The 12,003-nt window shown below is 44.6% G+C and overlaps 1 protein-coding gene across 2 annotated transcripts in view; it reads left to right on the top strand.

Annotated features, from left to right (window-relative positions):
* Positions 1–3,875: 3,875 nt before the first annotated feature.
* ZC2HC1A (zinc finger C2HC-type containing 1A) overlaps positions 3,876–12,003 on the top strand; it is a 32,745-nt gene continuing 24,617 nt past the window's right edge. For both annotated transcript variants that reach the window (XM_072328404.1, XM_072328403.1), the window contains exon 1: positions 3,876–3,977. In XM_072328404.1, the coding sequence (XP_072184505.1) occupies positions 3,962–3,977 (16 nt within the window). In that variant the 5' untranslated portion in view covers positions 3,876–3,961. The remainder of the gene's footprint in view (positions 3,978–12,003) is intronic.

Here is a 12,003-nt window from a genome sequence, read left to right as displayed (position 1 = left end):
CAGTGTCCTTCTCTGGAGATACTCAAAATCCACCTGGATGTTCTTCTATGCAACCTTCTGTGTGGAACCTGCTTTAGCAGGAGCTTTGGACTCATTGATCTCCAGCGGTCCCTTCCAACTCCTATGATTCTCTGATTCTGTGATTCTGTTAAATATAAATTAATGTGGTATAGGCTGGGGAAAAAAAAGGGTACTATAATGACTTTGTAATGGGAAACAGTTTACGAAGACAGTTCAGAAGAGCTCTACTTTGTTTAGGCTAACGAGGCAAATACTGGAACAGAACATATGCTAACTGCCTATAGATGCATCAAAGAGATAAACAGTGAGGAAAATATTTAAACTAGAAACCAATAATGGCACAAGAAGACAAAGTACAAACCAGTAATTAATAGATTTAGTATATAATTTGGAAAGGAAATCCCAAATGTAATAGAAATTTGATCCAGGTTTATAAATACCTGAAGTGTGGGAGCCATAGTGGCGAGGCTGGTCTGTTTTCAGTAGTGCGTGGGGACAGGACTAGGGGAAATGGGCTGAAACTTCAGCATAGGAAGTTCCGCATGAATGTGCGCAAGAACTTCTTTACGGTGAGGGTGACGGAGCACTGGAACAGGCTGCCCAGGGAGGTGGTGGAGTCTCCTTCTCTGGAGATATTCAAGACCCGCCTGGACGCCTACCTGTGCGACGTGGTGTAGGGAGCCTGCTTTGGCAGGGGGGTTGGACTCGATGATCTCTAGAGGTCCCTTCCAACCCCTAGAATTCTGTGATTCTGTGAAATGTCACAGAATTGCTTTTGGAGAAGTTAGTCTAGAGCAAAGCAGTATAAGTTTGGTTGCTTGTTTGTTGCTGTTGTTCCAGTATGTAGATAAGATGAAATTATGAGTGTGGCATGGTAACAATGATAATAGAGTATCTTTACAACAATTGAAAGACCCAGCATTGGGCATCCTTTAAGATATGCTGTCCATGTGCATATTTGCACAACAGATGTTTGTACACCAGCCACAGGAGACAGGAGGATAATTCAGCTTTGCTGCAGAACAGCCACTGCCCTACTAGCTTTGTAAGCCTCTCTTATGTCCTTCACCTCACAGATGAGTAATGAAATGAGACAGTCAGTGGTACCTTAGCAGAGCAAAACTAAGCAGCGCATCTATTTCCAGTACAGGATCCAGTCTGAAGACACGTAGGGTAGGATTTGACTACTCTAATGTGGGTGTTGTCTACTTCTGAGTTGGTCACCTGGCACTAATACCTCTTCACTTTGTAGTTAGTGAAGAGTTAGTAAGTCTAATTCTTCCTCTGGCTGGAGGTTAGGCTCTGAGTCATCTCACCCTGAAATAGGCAGTGTGTTTGGCCAGGTGGATCTCACCTTTATCTCACAGAATACATCATCTACAGAAACAAATTCCTATTGACTCTAATGGGAAATCCAGCAATTAGCACAGCTCACCATGTTGCAGACCCTTAAAACTGGGTGAGATTAATTTATCTTCTGCTCTGGTTTCTAGTAAAAATTAACACAATTTTCAAAGCGAAACAAGAAACCAAACCAAGCTAAATGATCTTCTCATACAAACTACTCACTGTGTTGCAAACACAGGATAAAAGTTGTGCTTATGATTTCATTATAAAGGATTTGTCTGCTGAAAGATTAAATTATCCTCAGCCTCTGCTTATGAATTTTCAGTCCAAGTAGGGAAATACCACAAAAGAAAGTGAACTTCTCTTTGCTACCCTCATGGCTAGGTAAGCAGCCAGCATTTGGCAGCTATGACAAACCTTGGCTCATTTAATTTTCATGTCAAAGATTTAATGGACAGTTTGCAAAGGTTAGAACTCTGCAACATAGTGGCAAACAGCTTCTTTCTGCCAGGGCCTGTAATTTTACAACATGAGTGTCATGGTTTCATGATCTGTGGGCTCCACAGATCAAAGGCAAATTTGAAATGCATTTTCAGCATGGTTCTGAACTACCCAGAAAAACTGTATCTAGAGTTACCACACATCTTCAAAATATTTGACTCAGTGGATGATTTAAACATATACTTGTCATGGTTTACATGCTGAGTGTAGGGCATGCAGCACTTAGATCTATTTGTCCTATGCTAAAGCAATGCAGAGGGCATAGCATGATCACAGTCTCAGGTCAAATTTCAGGTTTACTTGTTTTGCTTTGAGTTACATTTTCAGTTGTCCTGTGATTGTAACAGCGATTCCATACACAAGGAAATATGGATCGACCGGTTTATCTAGAAGAAACAGAGCCATGATTTCAAATTGCACAGAAAAGACAGAAATAATTTTGGTAAAATGTATTGTTGTTTACACTGAGAAATTTTATTAGCTGATTTGCCACCACCAAAACAAGTAAAGGAGCTTAAAAAGTAATCCTAAAAAGTAACTGAAATGCTCTTGTTGCTATAAACGTGAAGGTTTAACAGATCAAAAGGAGCTCTGGTAAACAGCACCACAAAAGCATAGTCACCAACAGTTTAGTGGTATTGTTTATAAAAAGCAGGCCTTGCTCAGATGTGATCTTGTAGCATGAGAGACACTCGGTGGATAAGGAACTGGTTGGAATACCACAGGTTGTTGTCCCTGGCTCTATGCCCAGATGGAAGTCAGTGATGAGTAGTGTCCCCCAGGGGTCTGTCATGGGACCAGTGCTCTTCAACATCTTTATCAATGACATAGGCGATGGCAATGAGTGCACCCTCAGTAAGCTTGCAGATGACACCAAACTGAGTAGTACAGTTGATAAGGGTGAAGGAAGGGATGCCAACCTGAGGGACCCTGACAAACTCAAAAGGTCCTGCTAAACCTAGAGAGGTTCAAAAAAGCTGAGTGCAAGATGTTGAACTTTGGTCCAGGCAATCCTATATGTGTATACAGACTGGGAGAAGAACTTAAGAGCAGCCCTGCTGAGAAGGACTTGTGTGTCCTGGTAGATTAAAAACATAACATGAGTCAGCAGTGTGTGCTTGCAGCCTGGAAGGCCAACTGTATTCCAGGCTGCATCAAAGAGGGATGGTTAGCAGGGGTGGAGAGTTGACTGTCCCACACTACTCTGACCTTTGGAGGTTCCATGTGCAGTACTGCATCCATTTCCAGGCTCTTAACATGTGAAAGATGTGAAAAGGTTCCAGTAAAGGGCCATGAGGATGATCGGAGGGCTGGAGTACCTCTCCTACATAGACAGGCTGAGGGACTTGGGCTTGTCCAATCTGGAGAAGACTCTAGGGAGATCTCAGATCTCATTACGGCCTTCCAATACTTAAAGGTGTACTATATAGAGAATTTATTGATTTACATGGGTAGATTGTGTTAGAACAATGGGGGAACGGGGTTTTAAACGAAGGGTGGTAAGATTAGATGTAAGGGCAGTTTTTTTTGCTGAGTGGTGAGGTGCTGGAACAAGCTGCTCAGGGCTGTGGGTGCCCATCCCTGGCGGTGTTCAAGCCCGGGTTGGATGGGGCACTGGACAGCCCCATCCTGGTGCCTGATTTAGTAGCAGGCAATCCTGCTCACGGCGGGAGGGTTGGAACTAGATGATCCTTAAGGTCCCTTCCAACCGAAGGTATTCTATGATTCTATATTCATTTCCCTCATACATGTCTCTGTTTAATGAAGAGAAAAGGGCAAGCAACCCACTGCCTACAAAAAACCAAAACCTTACTTCGCGTTTTTAACTCGGCTGCCCTGTGTTTTCACGCCAGCAAGGGCAGAACCCCACACACGGAAACCTCTGCCCTCGGCCCTGCTCCTTCCCCCTCCGGCCAGCCGGGAGCGGCTCAGAGGAAGGCGGCAGGCCACCCTGAGGGGCGGTGAGGGCCGTCCCGCCCGCTCCGACCGCCCAATGGGAGCGGCGGATGTTAGCGGGCCGGGAGGTGGCGGCGTTGCCACAGCAGCGGCGGCGGAGCGGGGCTGGGTTGGGCGCTGGCGGTCGGGACGCGCCATGGAAGGGCTGGAAGGTGAGGGGCAGCGGCAGGGGTGGCCAGGAGGGTCCCAGTTCTCGGGCGGGACAGCGGGGACCGCTCTGGGTGGGCAGCGCAGCGGCTTCATCGTGCTGTGGGCGCGTCTGGGCGGCGGCGGGAGCTACGGGCCGGGCGCCGCCTTCCCCTCGCTCGGAGTCCCCGGGGCCGCCCGGCCTCGCCGCGTCGTAGTGCAGGGAGCGCCGCCGGGCGCGCTTCGGTGGTCGGCGAGCCGAGGGGAGAGGCTGTGGGTCCAGGCTGGCTGGGGGTGACGGCGGGTGGGGCCGCGCTTTGTCCCCGGCTCCGCTTCGCTGCCGCAGCCCGGCGGGCGGGCTGGGCGGTTCCGCCGCCCGCTTGATGCTCGGGGCCCGAGGACGCTGCGGCTGTGCCCGCTTCTCTTCTTTTGCTCACGGAGGATGAAGTCATGGTACAGCCGTAATTCCTGAGGAGTGTTCGGTGCCGCAGAAACGAGGTGTGTGTTTGCTGACAGAGTATTTGCAACTTTATCCCGTGCCAGTTGCTTCAGTGAAGATATCATCACCCTTCCGACTATCCCTCGCAATGAGATGCCAGCCTGGAACTTAAGAAGTTGCAGCTTGCCTTAGAACGCTTAGCAAATCTGCCATTACTGCGTTTGATGAGCTGTTGTAACCATATTAAGAAAAAATGCTGCCTTCTTCTGAGTAACTGTCATAGAACAGTCCTTGAGGCCCCCGTGCTGTGCTCTGCAGGCAATAACTGTGTGTTTAAGCAGGGGTGGGCACTAACTAGCCTTTGTCCTTCGTCCCTCCTAGCACTGAGGGAGAGCAGGAGCTGTTCTCAGTGAGCGTGTGTCCTTTCTCTGATTGATGTTATGGTCATCAGACTGTGTGCCTATGACCAGTGACTTCAGCAAGACTATAGATCAGGGCAGCGTGATTTGGCATTAAAATCCCTAGAGGTTCTCTCTCTTATTTAATTTGCTCTTATGCCTTCCCTGTTAGTGAGATTTGACAGGTGATGTCCAGTGATTTATCAAATAATATTTTGGGTTTGGTTTGTGTGTTTGTTTGTTTGTTTTTGGCCTCTGACTGACGACAATCCTATGCTGCTTGCCCAGAAGGGAGAAGCTTGCTTTGGTTTCAAATCAGCTGCATGTTTGCCTGCAGTTGGGACTGCATATCATCTGCAGCCCATCTATCAATTGATTTGGCTGTGAGCTGATTTAGTGAAGCCAGCTGTGTTGTATAAGCTTCAGTAACTTCATAACAGAGGGTAGGGAGAATGGTCATCTACAGATTTCAGACAACTAAAAAGGTTGGTTGTTGTTGGGTTGGATTTGTTGCTGTTCCTACTGCTGGTTGGCATGCCTTCTGAAGAAGGCTTACATTTTCATTGTTACAGTAGGTATAGGCAATGGTGGGAGGAAGAACTTTTAAATTGGAGCACTGACTCTCACGTTTACTCTCAGCCCTTCCTTGAAAGCACTTTCAAAAGCTGGAGCTTATCAGAGTTATTTTGTTTTCCGTGGCATGGAATGTTCCTTCTGAACACTCAAGATCAATTTGAGCATTGCACGAGTAATGAGATGTTTCTAAAACTTGAGATGCCCTTTTTCTGAAGTCTCATATCCCACACAGTTATCGAGCTTCTTTGAGACTAAATAATACAACAATTTTCTGCATCTTTTGGGGTTAGTTTGTACTACTTTCCTCTCTTTAAACATCGAATCATAAAACACTGTGGTGGTGTTTTTTTTTCCTTATCAAAACATAACCCATCAGTGCTCCTTGAGCTGCAGCGTACAGAAGTACACAGGGCTTTTGTCTACAGGTTTTTTTGGTTTAAGATGTCTCTTTTGCACATTGTTAGGCTCTAATGATCTTCATGTAGTAGGATGGCCCCAAGAGAGGAAAACATAGGCAAAACCAACAATAAAGATGGATTGTTTTGCTAGGTGTTGTGCTTTTCTCCACTTAATGCTTCACTGGTGACTCAGAAGAAAGTAGCTGGTGGCCATTTTGGATTAAATTTGTGTTGAGGAGCACAGTTGCCCAGTCATTCATCCTGTATGGAAGCAGGGGCTGCTCCTGAAATCCGGCTCAGCCTGTTCTCTGTCTGGGGTTAGGGCTCAGCAAAACCGATTCCCAGGGCTGATTTGTGCAGCTGGTCTGGGGAGTTGTGAGGCGAGGAATATAATTAGGGTGCAGGGCAGGACTCTGGCTTTTGGCTGCGTTCTCTTGGTGTGTTCTTGTGGTAGTGAAAGGGCCTTCAGGCGTGAATTACCTGGCCAGGACTTCTTGCCTACAGAAGCTGATGCTTTATTTTCTAAAGCTCAGCGACGTGGAGGTGAGATCTGTTTTATTTCTTACAGTTCAAGCATGCTTTTAATAAGAAGTAACTTTACACAGTGTATAATGATTCTTTCCATTATATCAAGAGATGAATGTGTATTGGTTGGCTTGTTGAGCTGCATTAGTGACATTTAAAAAGCGGATAGTACTTTCTATGTTGTGGCTGCACTTTTCTCACTATGTACAAGTTTAAATGTTCGTTAAAATGGCAACATAACTTTCTGTACAACGTAAACGTTGCTTTCAGAGTTCACTTGTGCTGGTTTTTTGGAGCTTGCTTAATTTTTTCAGTTGTGTACCAGTACTTTGTATTACTAGACAGGTACTGAAAGTCAGATTTAGAACTACAAAGCTTTGTAAACAGGAATCTGCGCACACGTTTCAAGTGACACATTTGTTACATGCTTTGAATGTTGCATCTTGGATTCCTGACTTGACATTTATTACTTTGTAGCCTGTGTGGGTTTGACTGTTCTTCAGTTCATTTATTTAATTTGTTTAATTTCCTGGCCAATGTACTGAGAGCAATGACTGCGGGAAGCAGTGATCTTTAAGGTGAGTTAAAAGCCTTGCCCTGAGTAACATAGTGTGTGCTGAGTATGAAGGCTGCTGTTTTCCATGGTTTGGTGTGTGCTGGTGGCTCTCACTGCTGGATGGCGGGGGGTGGGGAGCTGTCACATCAGTGCAGTTATCCCTCTGCTTTGCTGAAGGTGATGGAGGAAGGGCCCAAGCACTGAATTCCTCACTTGAGCAGGAGCAGTCCAGTGGTGGCATTAGATCAGCTACACTCTAGGCTCTTGTTTTTTTCTGGGAGCGTGCTAGCAGCAGCTGCTGAAGCTGAAGAAATGATTATTTCCATGCTTGTTCACAGCCATCCCAGCAGGTCAGAATGGCTGCTGCCTTGAGGATGAAGGGCATGGGGCAGCTGTGGATAAGGGCAGCACCCACCAAGCTCTAGCAGCTGGGAGGGCTACAGACTGAAGCTTCCCCTGCGCACACCAAGCAGGATCTGTTACTGCCATTAAGCATTCAGGCTCTGAGCAGTCTGGGTGTGCCCCTGTGGGCTGTTAGTAATAAAGCTCCCTGTATAGCATCTCCTGAGAGCTGAGGGCTGTGCTGAAGGAACATTTGTTTCTGGACCTTTCACTTACCCCGATAATGTCTGAAACCCCACCCCAAACAGTTGAGGCATAATACTTTGGGGTTTAGTATTAGTAACGTGACCTCTGGATGCAAGTGCATGTGCTTGCTTTCTCAGTTTGTAAGTGTGCCAATGCCCACTTTGCCTTATTCTTCCTTTTTTCCTTATGCTATAGGAAATTATTACTTTGTTTTCAAAACAGAAATATTAATGTGAGCTCCCTTTCCCTTTGGTGTGCATCTTTGTCTTGCCTCTGCAAGCAGCTTCCTTACTTTGGCAGCCATTTTCTTAAGCTGCACTTAAGGGAGCCTCCTGCATTTCTGTAACATTCTGACTTTTTTTCCTCCTGAAAGTATCTAATTTGTGTGAGAGAAGGAAAAATTAATGATATGGTTCTCTTCTTACCTCAGCACGCTGGAAACTGCTGTAGTCTGAAATCCACAACTAACATCAATGTATATGTTTTAAAGACTATGTTACTCTAGTAGTTATTAAATTATGGTAAGTAGCTTTGCATTGTACTGCTGTGTTTTACACGTATTTGCCCCTCTGGTAAGTGATATAATCTTTACATCTAATACACTGAGTAACCATGGATAAGTTTAGGGTTTTTTCCACACCTTTTTTATTTTTATTTTTGATTTGTGCTTGTGTTGTGGGAAAGAAGTTGAAATGAAATCCTTTGGGGGCTGCCAACACATGGCTGGCAGAGTGTAAGGTCAGTGTGAGGAGGCCAGGCTACGCCTGGATACCTACTTACTGTCAGCATAATTCGCATAGATTTTGCAAGTCATGTGCTTTCTAGATGTTAAAGCTCATTTACAGGAGACCAGAAAGTGTGTTTGGAAGTCAGATCGATCACATAGCACTATTTAATTGCCTAGGGTTTTGATGTGGCTCGGTATGTGTTGAAGGGAAAGCTCTCATAGGTTTTTATGGTTTGATGTCACAACTGAATGCGTCTCCAAAGTGCCTGCACACCCACACTCAGTGTGTGGAACAAACTGAAGGAACTGGAGATCTGTGCACAGCTGCAGGGCTGCAGTGTCGCTGGACCACAGGAACGCAGCAGGAGCTGCTGCTTTGTGGTTGGGTACAGGCTGTGCAGGAAGAACCAGCCAGATGGCAAGCAGAGGTCTCCTTTGTATGGGAGAGCAGCGGAGCCTCGCTGTGGGATTGGAGAGGATCAAACATAGCGAGCAGAGCAATATGGGAAATGTTGTATTTGTATGTCTGCTACAAGCCACTCAATGAGGTAGGTGAGGTCCTCTTCAGATAAGTGGAAGGAGCCTTAGTTTGTACAGGAGCCTTTACCTACCCTGTTATCTGCTAGAGGGACAAGTCAGGAGGGTATGAGCAGTGCAGTCCTGAAGGCTTTTGATATACATCAGTGACAACTTCCTAACCCAGCTGAAGATGGATGTGGAGAGGTCTGCTGGACCTCACAGCCACAAACAAAGAGGCATTGTCTGCAGGTTGGGGCAGCCTTACTTGTCTTGGCCATGGGGTGAATGCATTCAGGGTCCTGATAAAAGAGGGCAAAAAGGATTGAGACCCTGAGCTTGAGGAGAAAAGACTTTGGCCTGTTCTGGGATCTGCTTGGAAGAATCACATAGAAGACACTGTGGGGAAAAGTAGTTCCAGGAAAGATAGTTATTTTTAATGATACTTAGTGTTACATCAGCATGTTTTCTCATTAGAAGTTATGCTTCAGGTGAGGAAGGGAAGAAGAAAGGCCAGAGAGTTACAGAAAAGGGGAATCACACCATGATACACCTTTTGCATGTGCCTGTATTTCTGTTCTAGACTGGGTGCAATTCCCTTCTCAGTCACAAAAAGAACTTCTTCAAAGAATCCTCCTCCAGGCTGTCACTCTGAGGCAGTGGGGTTCTCCTCAACATGTTATTTTCAAGGAAGTAATACAAAACTTGCCGTAATCAGACTCATGTTCGATACAATAACAGTAATTTTGACAAATATAGTACACTTGCATTGTCAGGCTGGAGAGCTGTTATAAGAATATGCGGGAGGTACTATGAAAGCCTTACTGAAGCTTTTCAGCTTGAAGGAGCTGAAGTTTTGCTGCTTTTTGATATCTTTAGTAAGCAGAAGTGACAGGTTTACACAAGATTAGACTCCGTTGTCAATACAGTCGTAGAAAAGAATCTTTCCTCTGAAGTTAGGCATAGATAGAAGTAGACAGAATCATAGAATGGCTTGGGTTGGAAGAGACCTTAAGGATCACATAGTTCCAAATCCCTGCTGTGGGTGGATCCCCACCCACCTGATGGAGCTGCTTAGGGCTCCATCCAGTGTGGCCTTGAATGTCTCCAGGGATGGAGCATCCACAGCTTCTCTTAGCATCCTGTGCCCAGTGCCTCACCACCCTCTGAGTAAAAAATGTCTTCCTAGCATCTCCCCTAAATTTACTCTCTTTTGATTTAAAGCAATTCCCCCTTGTCCTGTCGCTATTGGACCATGTAAAAAGGTGGTAGAAGTGGACTGGTTGACTACTTATTGTGAATAATCTGATGGCATAAAAGCTTTGAATTATGGAAGACCTTACTATGATTTCCTCTTGCTTGCTCTTCCTGCATACTAGCGAGTGGCATGGACTGCGAAGGGCTAGGTTGGGATGTAAATCATTCCCATCATCAATTAGAGTTCAGCCTGTTGTTAAGCAGAATGATGTTTGATTATTATTATTATTTTCATTTTTACTTCAGACTTAAATTTTTCAAAATAACAAGAACTGGTAGAATGAACATTCTGTTTCATCAAGCCAGATCAGTGCTGCTTACTGTATGTATGTTGGATTCTGATGGCCCCCAGGAAGCGGTGCTCTGGATTGATGATGCAATTCCTCAGTCAATGAGGGGTGTATATGCACTGCCTTTTTCTTTTCTTTTTTTTTTTCTTTTTGTACCTGAAGCATTTGGATTTAAGCACAAAATAACTGGCTTTTGGGGATGGGGGAATTGTGCCAAAAACAATACAGTCAGTTTTCCAGGAGAATTTGGCAAGCATGCTTCCACAAATAACTTTCAGTAGTTGTAGACCACTTGTCAAGTAGGCGATGCCGAAGCTGGAATTCATACCCAAGTATTTCTGCATGTTTGAATGCAGTGGGACTTGATGGTTCTTGTTATTACAGTTGTCTGGCCAAAGTCATTTAGTACTGTCATTGCTGCAGATAAATTAAAGGCTTAGAAGGGCAATCAAACAGATCTCATAACGTTACAAAATACTGTTATTAAGACTAAGTACTGCTTTAATCTTCGTAGTCATATTTCTTTGGAGCATTCTGCACCTTACATCTAAGTATGTGCAGATGTACATGGAAACTCAGCTTTTCCAAAGTTGAAATTCATCTGTAGTTGTGCTAAAAGCCCCATGCTGTATCAGGCTCTGTGAGGCTCTGTTGTCAGACATCGAGGTCCGCCCAAACATCTCATCAAAACTCCAGCCTTGAAAAGAGAAAATACAGGAAACTAGACTGTGATCACATCCAAAAGGAATGTGTGGAATAACTTACTCATGTGCAGGTAGGAAAAGAAATGAAAAATGAAAGATTGGTCTGCTTCAGAAGTAGCTTAAGGAGGCAGGGAAAGTTCAGAAATGCAAGTGATGAATCGGAGAATTTGGTCATCAGATTGGGAGTTTTATTAACACAATTGCAACAATCTGATGACTCAATTATTGACAACCAACATCTTAGTAGGTTGAACTCTGTTTTTGAGACCTGATCTTAGGCAGATAGTAGAATTGTGTGTAAAGTTGCATATCACAGTTCTGGCAATATTCAGTGAAAATACTTAAATATGCATGACTATCTTGAACATAATTTTCTTACAGAATGACTTAATTATTACTGTTTAAGTTAACTGATGTTATTCTTGTTAAAAACTGGCATGTAAATTGCTGGTGGTATCCCTGCACTGTTGCCAGACCTCAAAGAAGGCTGAACAAAAATGAAACTACTTTGATGATGTCTTAGAGCCAAGTTCTATTCTCCTACTCATGTGCTGAGTAAATCCTTTTTTCTGTTTCTTCACTGAAGTGTTACCTTTCTATTTTCCCCTCTTTTCCATACAACCAAGTTGAATCTATTACCTTTCTTACCATTGTATCTTTGTTATTCTGTATGTTGCTGTATTCCTTTTCCCCGCCCTTCTTATCTTGTCAGTGGTTTCAATGGTGTTTGGGTGGTGGTGTGCTTCTCATTGGCTTTGCCTGAAGGCCATGGTGGGGGATCTTTTCCTTGCAGCGTTTTATAACCTATGATGGAAAATGATCATGATAGGAGGAAGCTCCAGTGCACAGCTGTGGAGGTTCCTCTGCAGAGCTGTCCTGGGTGCTCTTACAAAGCGGAATATGAGGTACCAGAACCGTCAGCTTGTGCTCCTTAATAAATGGATGTCTGCCTTTTGATTTGTTCTTACTTATTATTGTTTTTAAGCCTTAAATGCAGTGAGGAGTGCCTTATCAAGAAAAGAGATCCCTAAGGACTGCCATTAGCTGTTAGACTTTGAATTGCTACTCTAGGGGAAAC

Source organism: Excalfactoria chinensis, chromosome 2 (assembly GCF_039878825.1).
Source record: "Excalfactoria chinensis isolate bCotChi1 chromosome 2, bCotChi1.hap2, whole genome shotgun sequence".
Classification (NCBI taxonomy): Eukaryota; Metazoa; Chordata; class Aves; order Galliformes; family Phasianidae; genus Excalfactoria; species Excalfactoria chinensis.
Note: the sequence above shows the minus strand (reverse complement) of the source record. Positions and strands in the feature narration are given on the sequence as shown.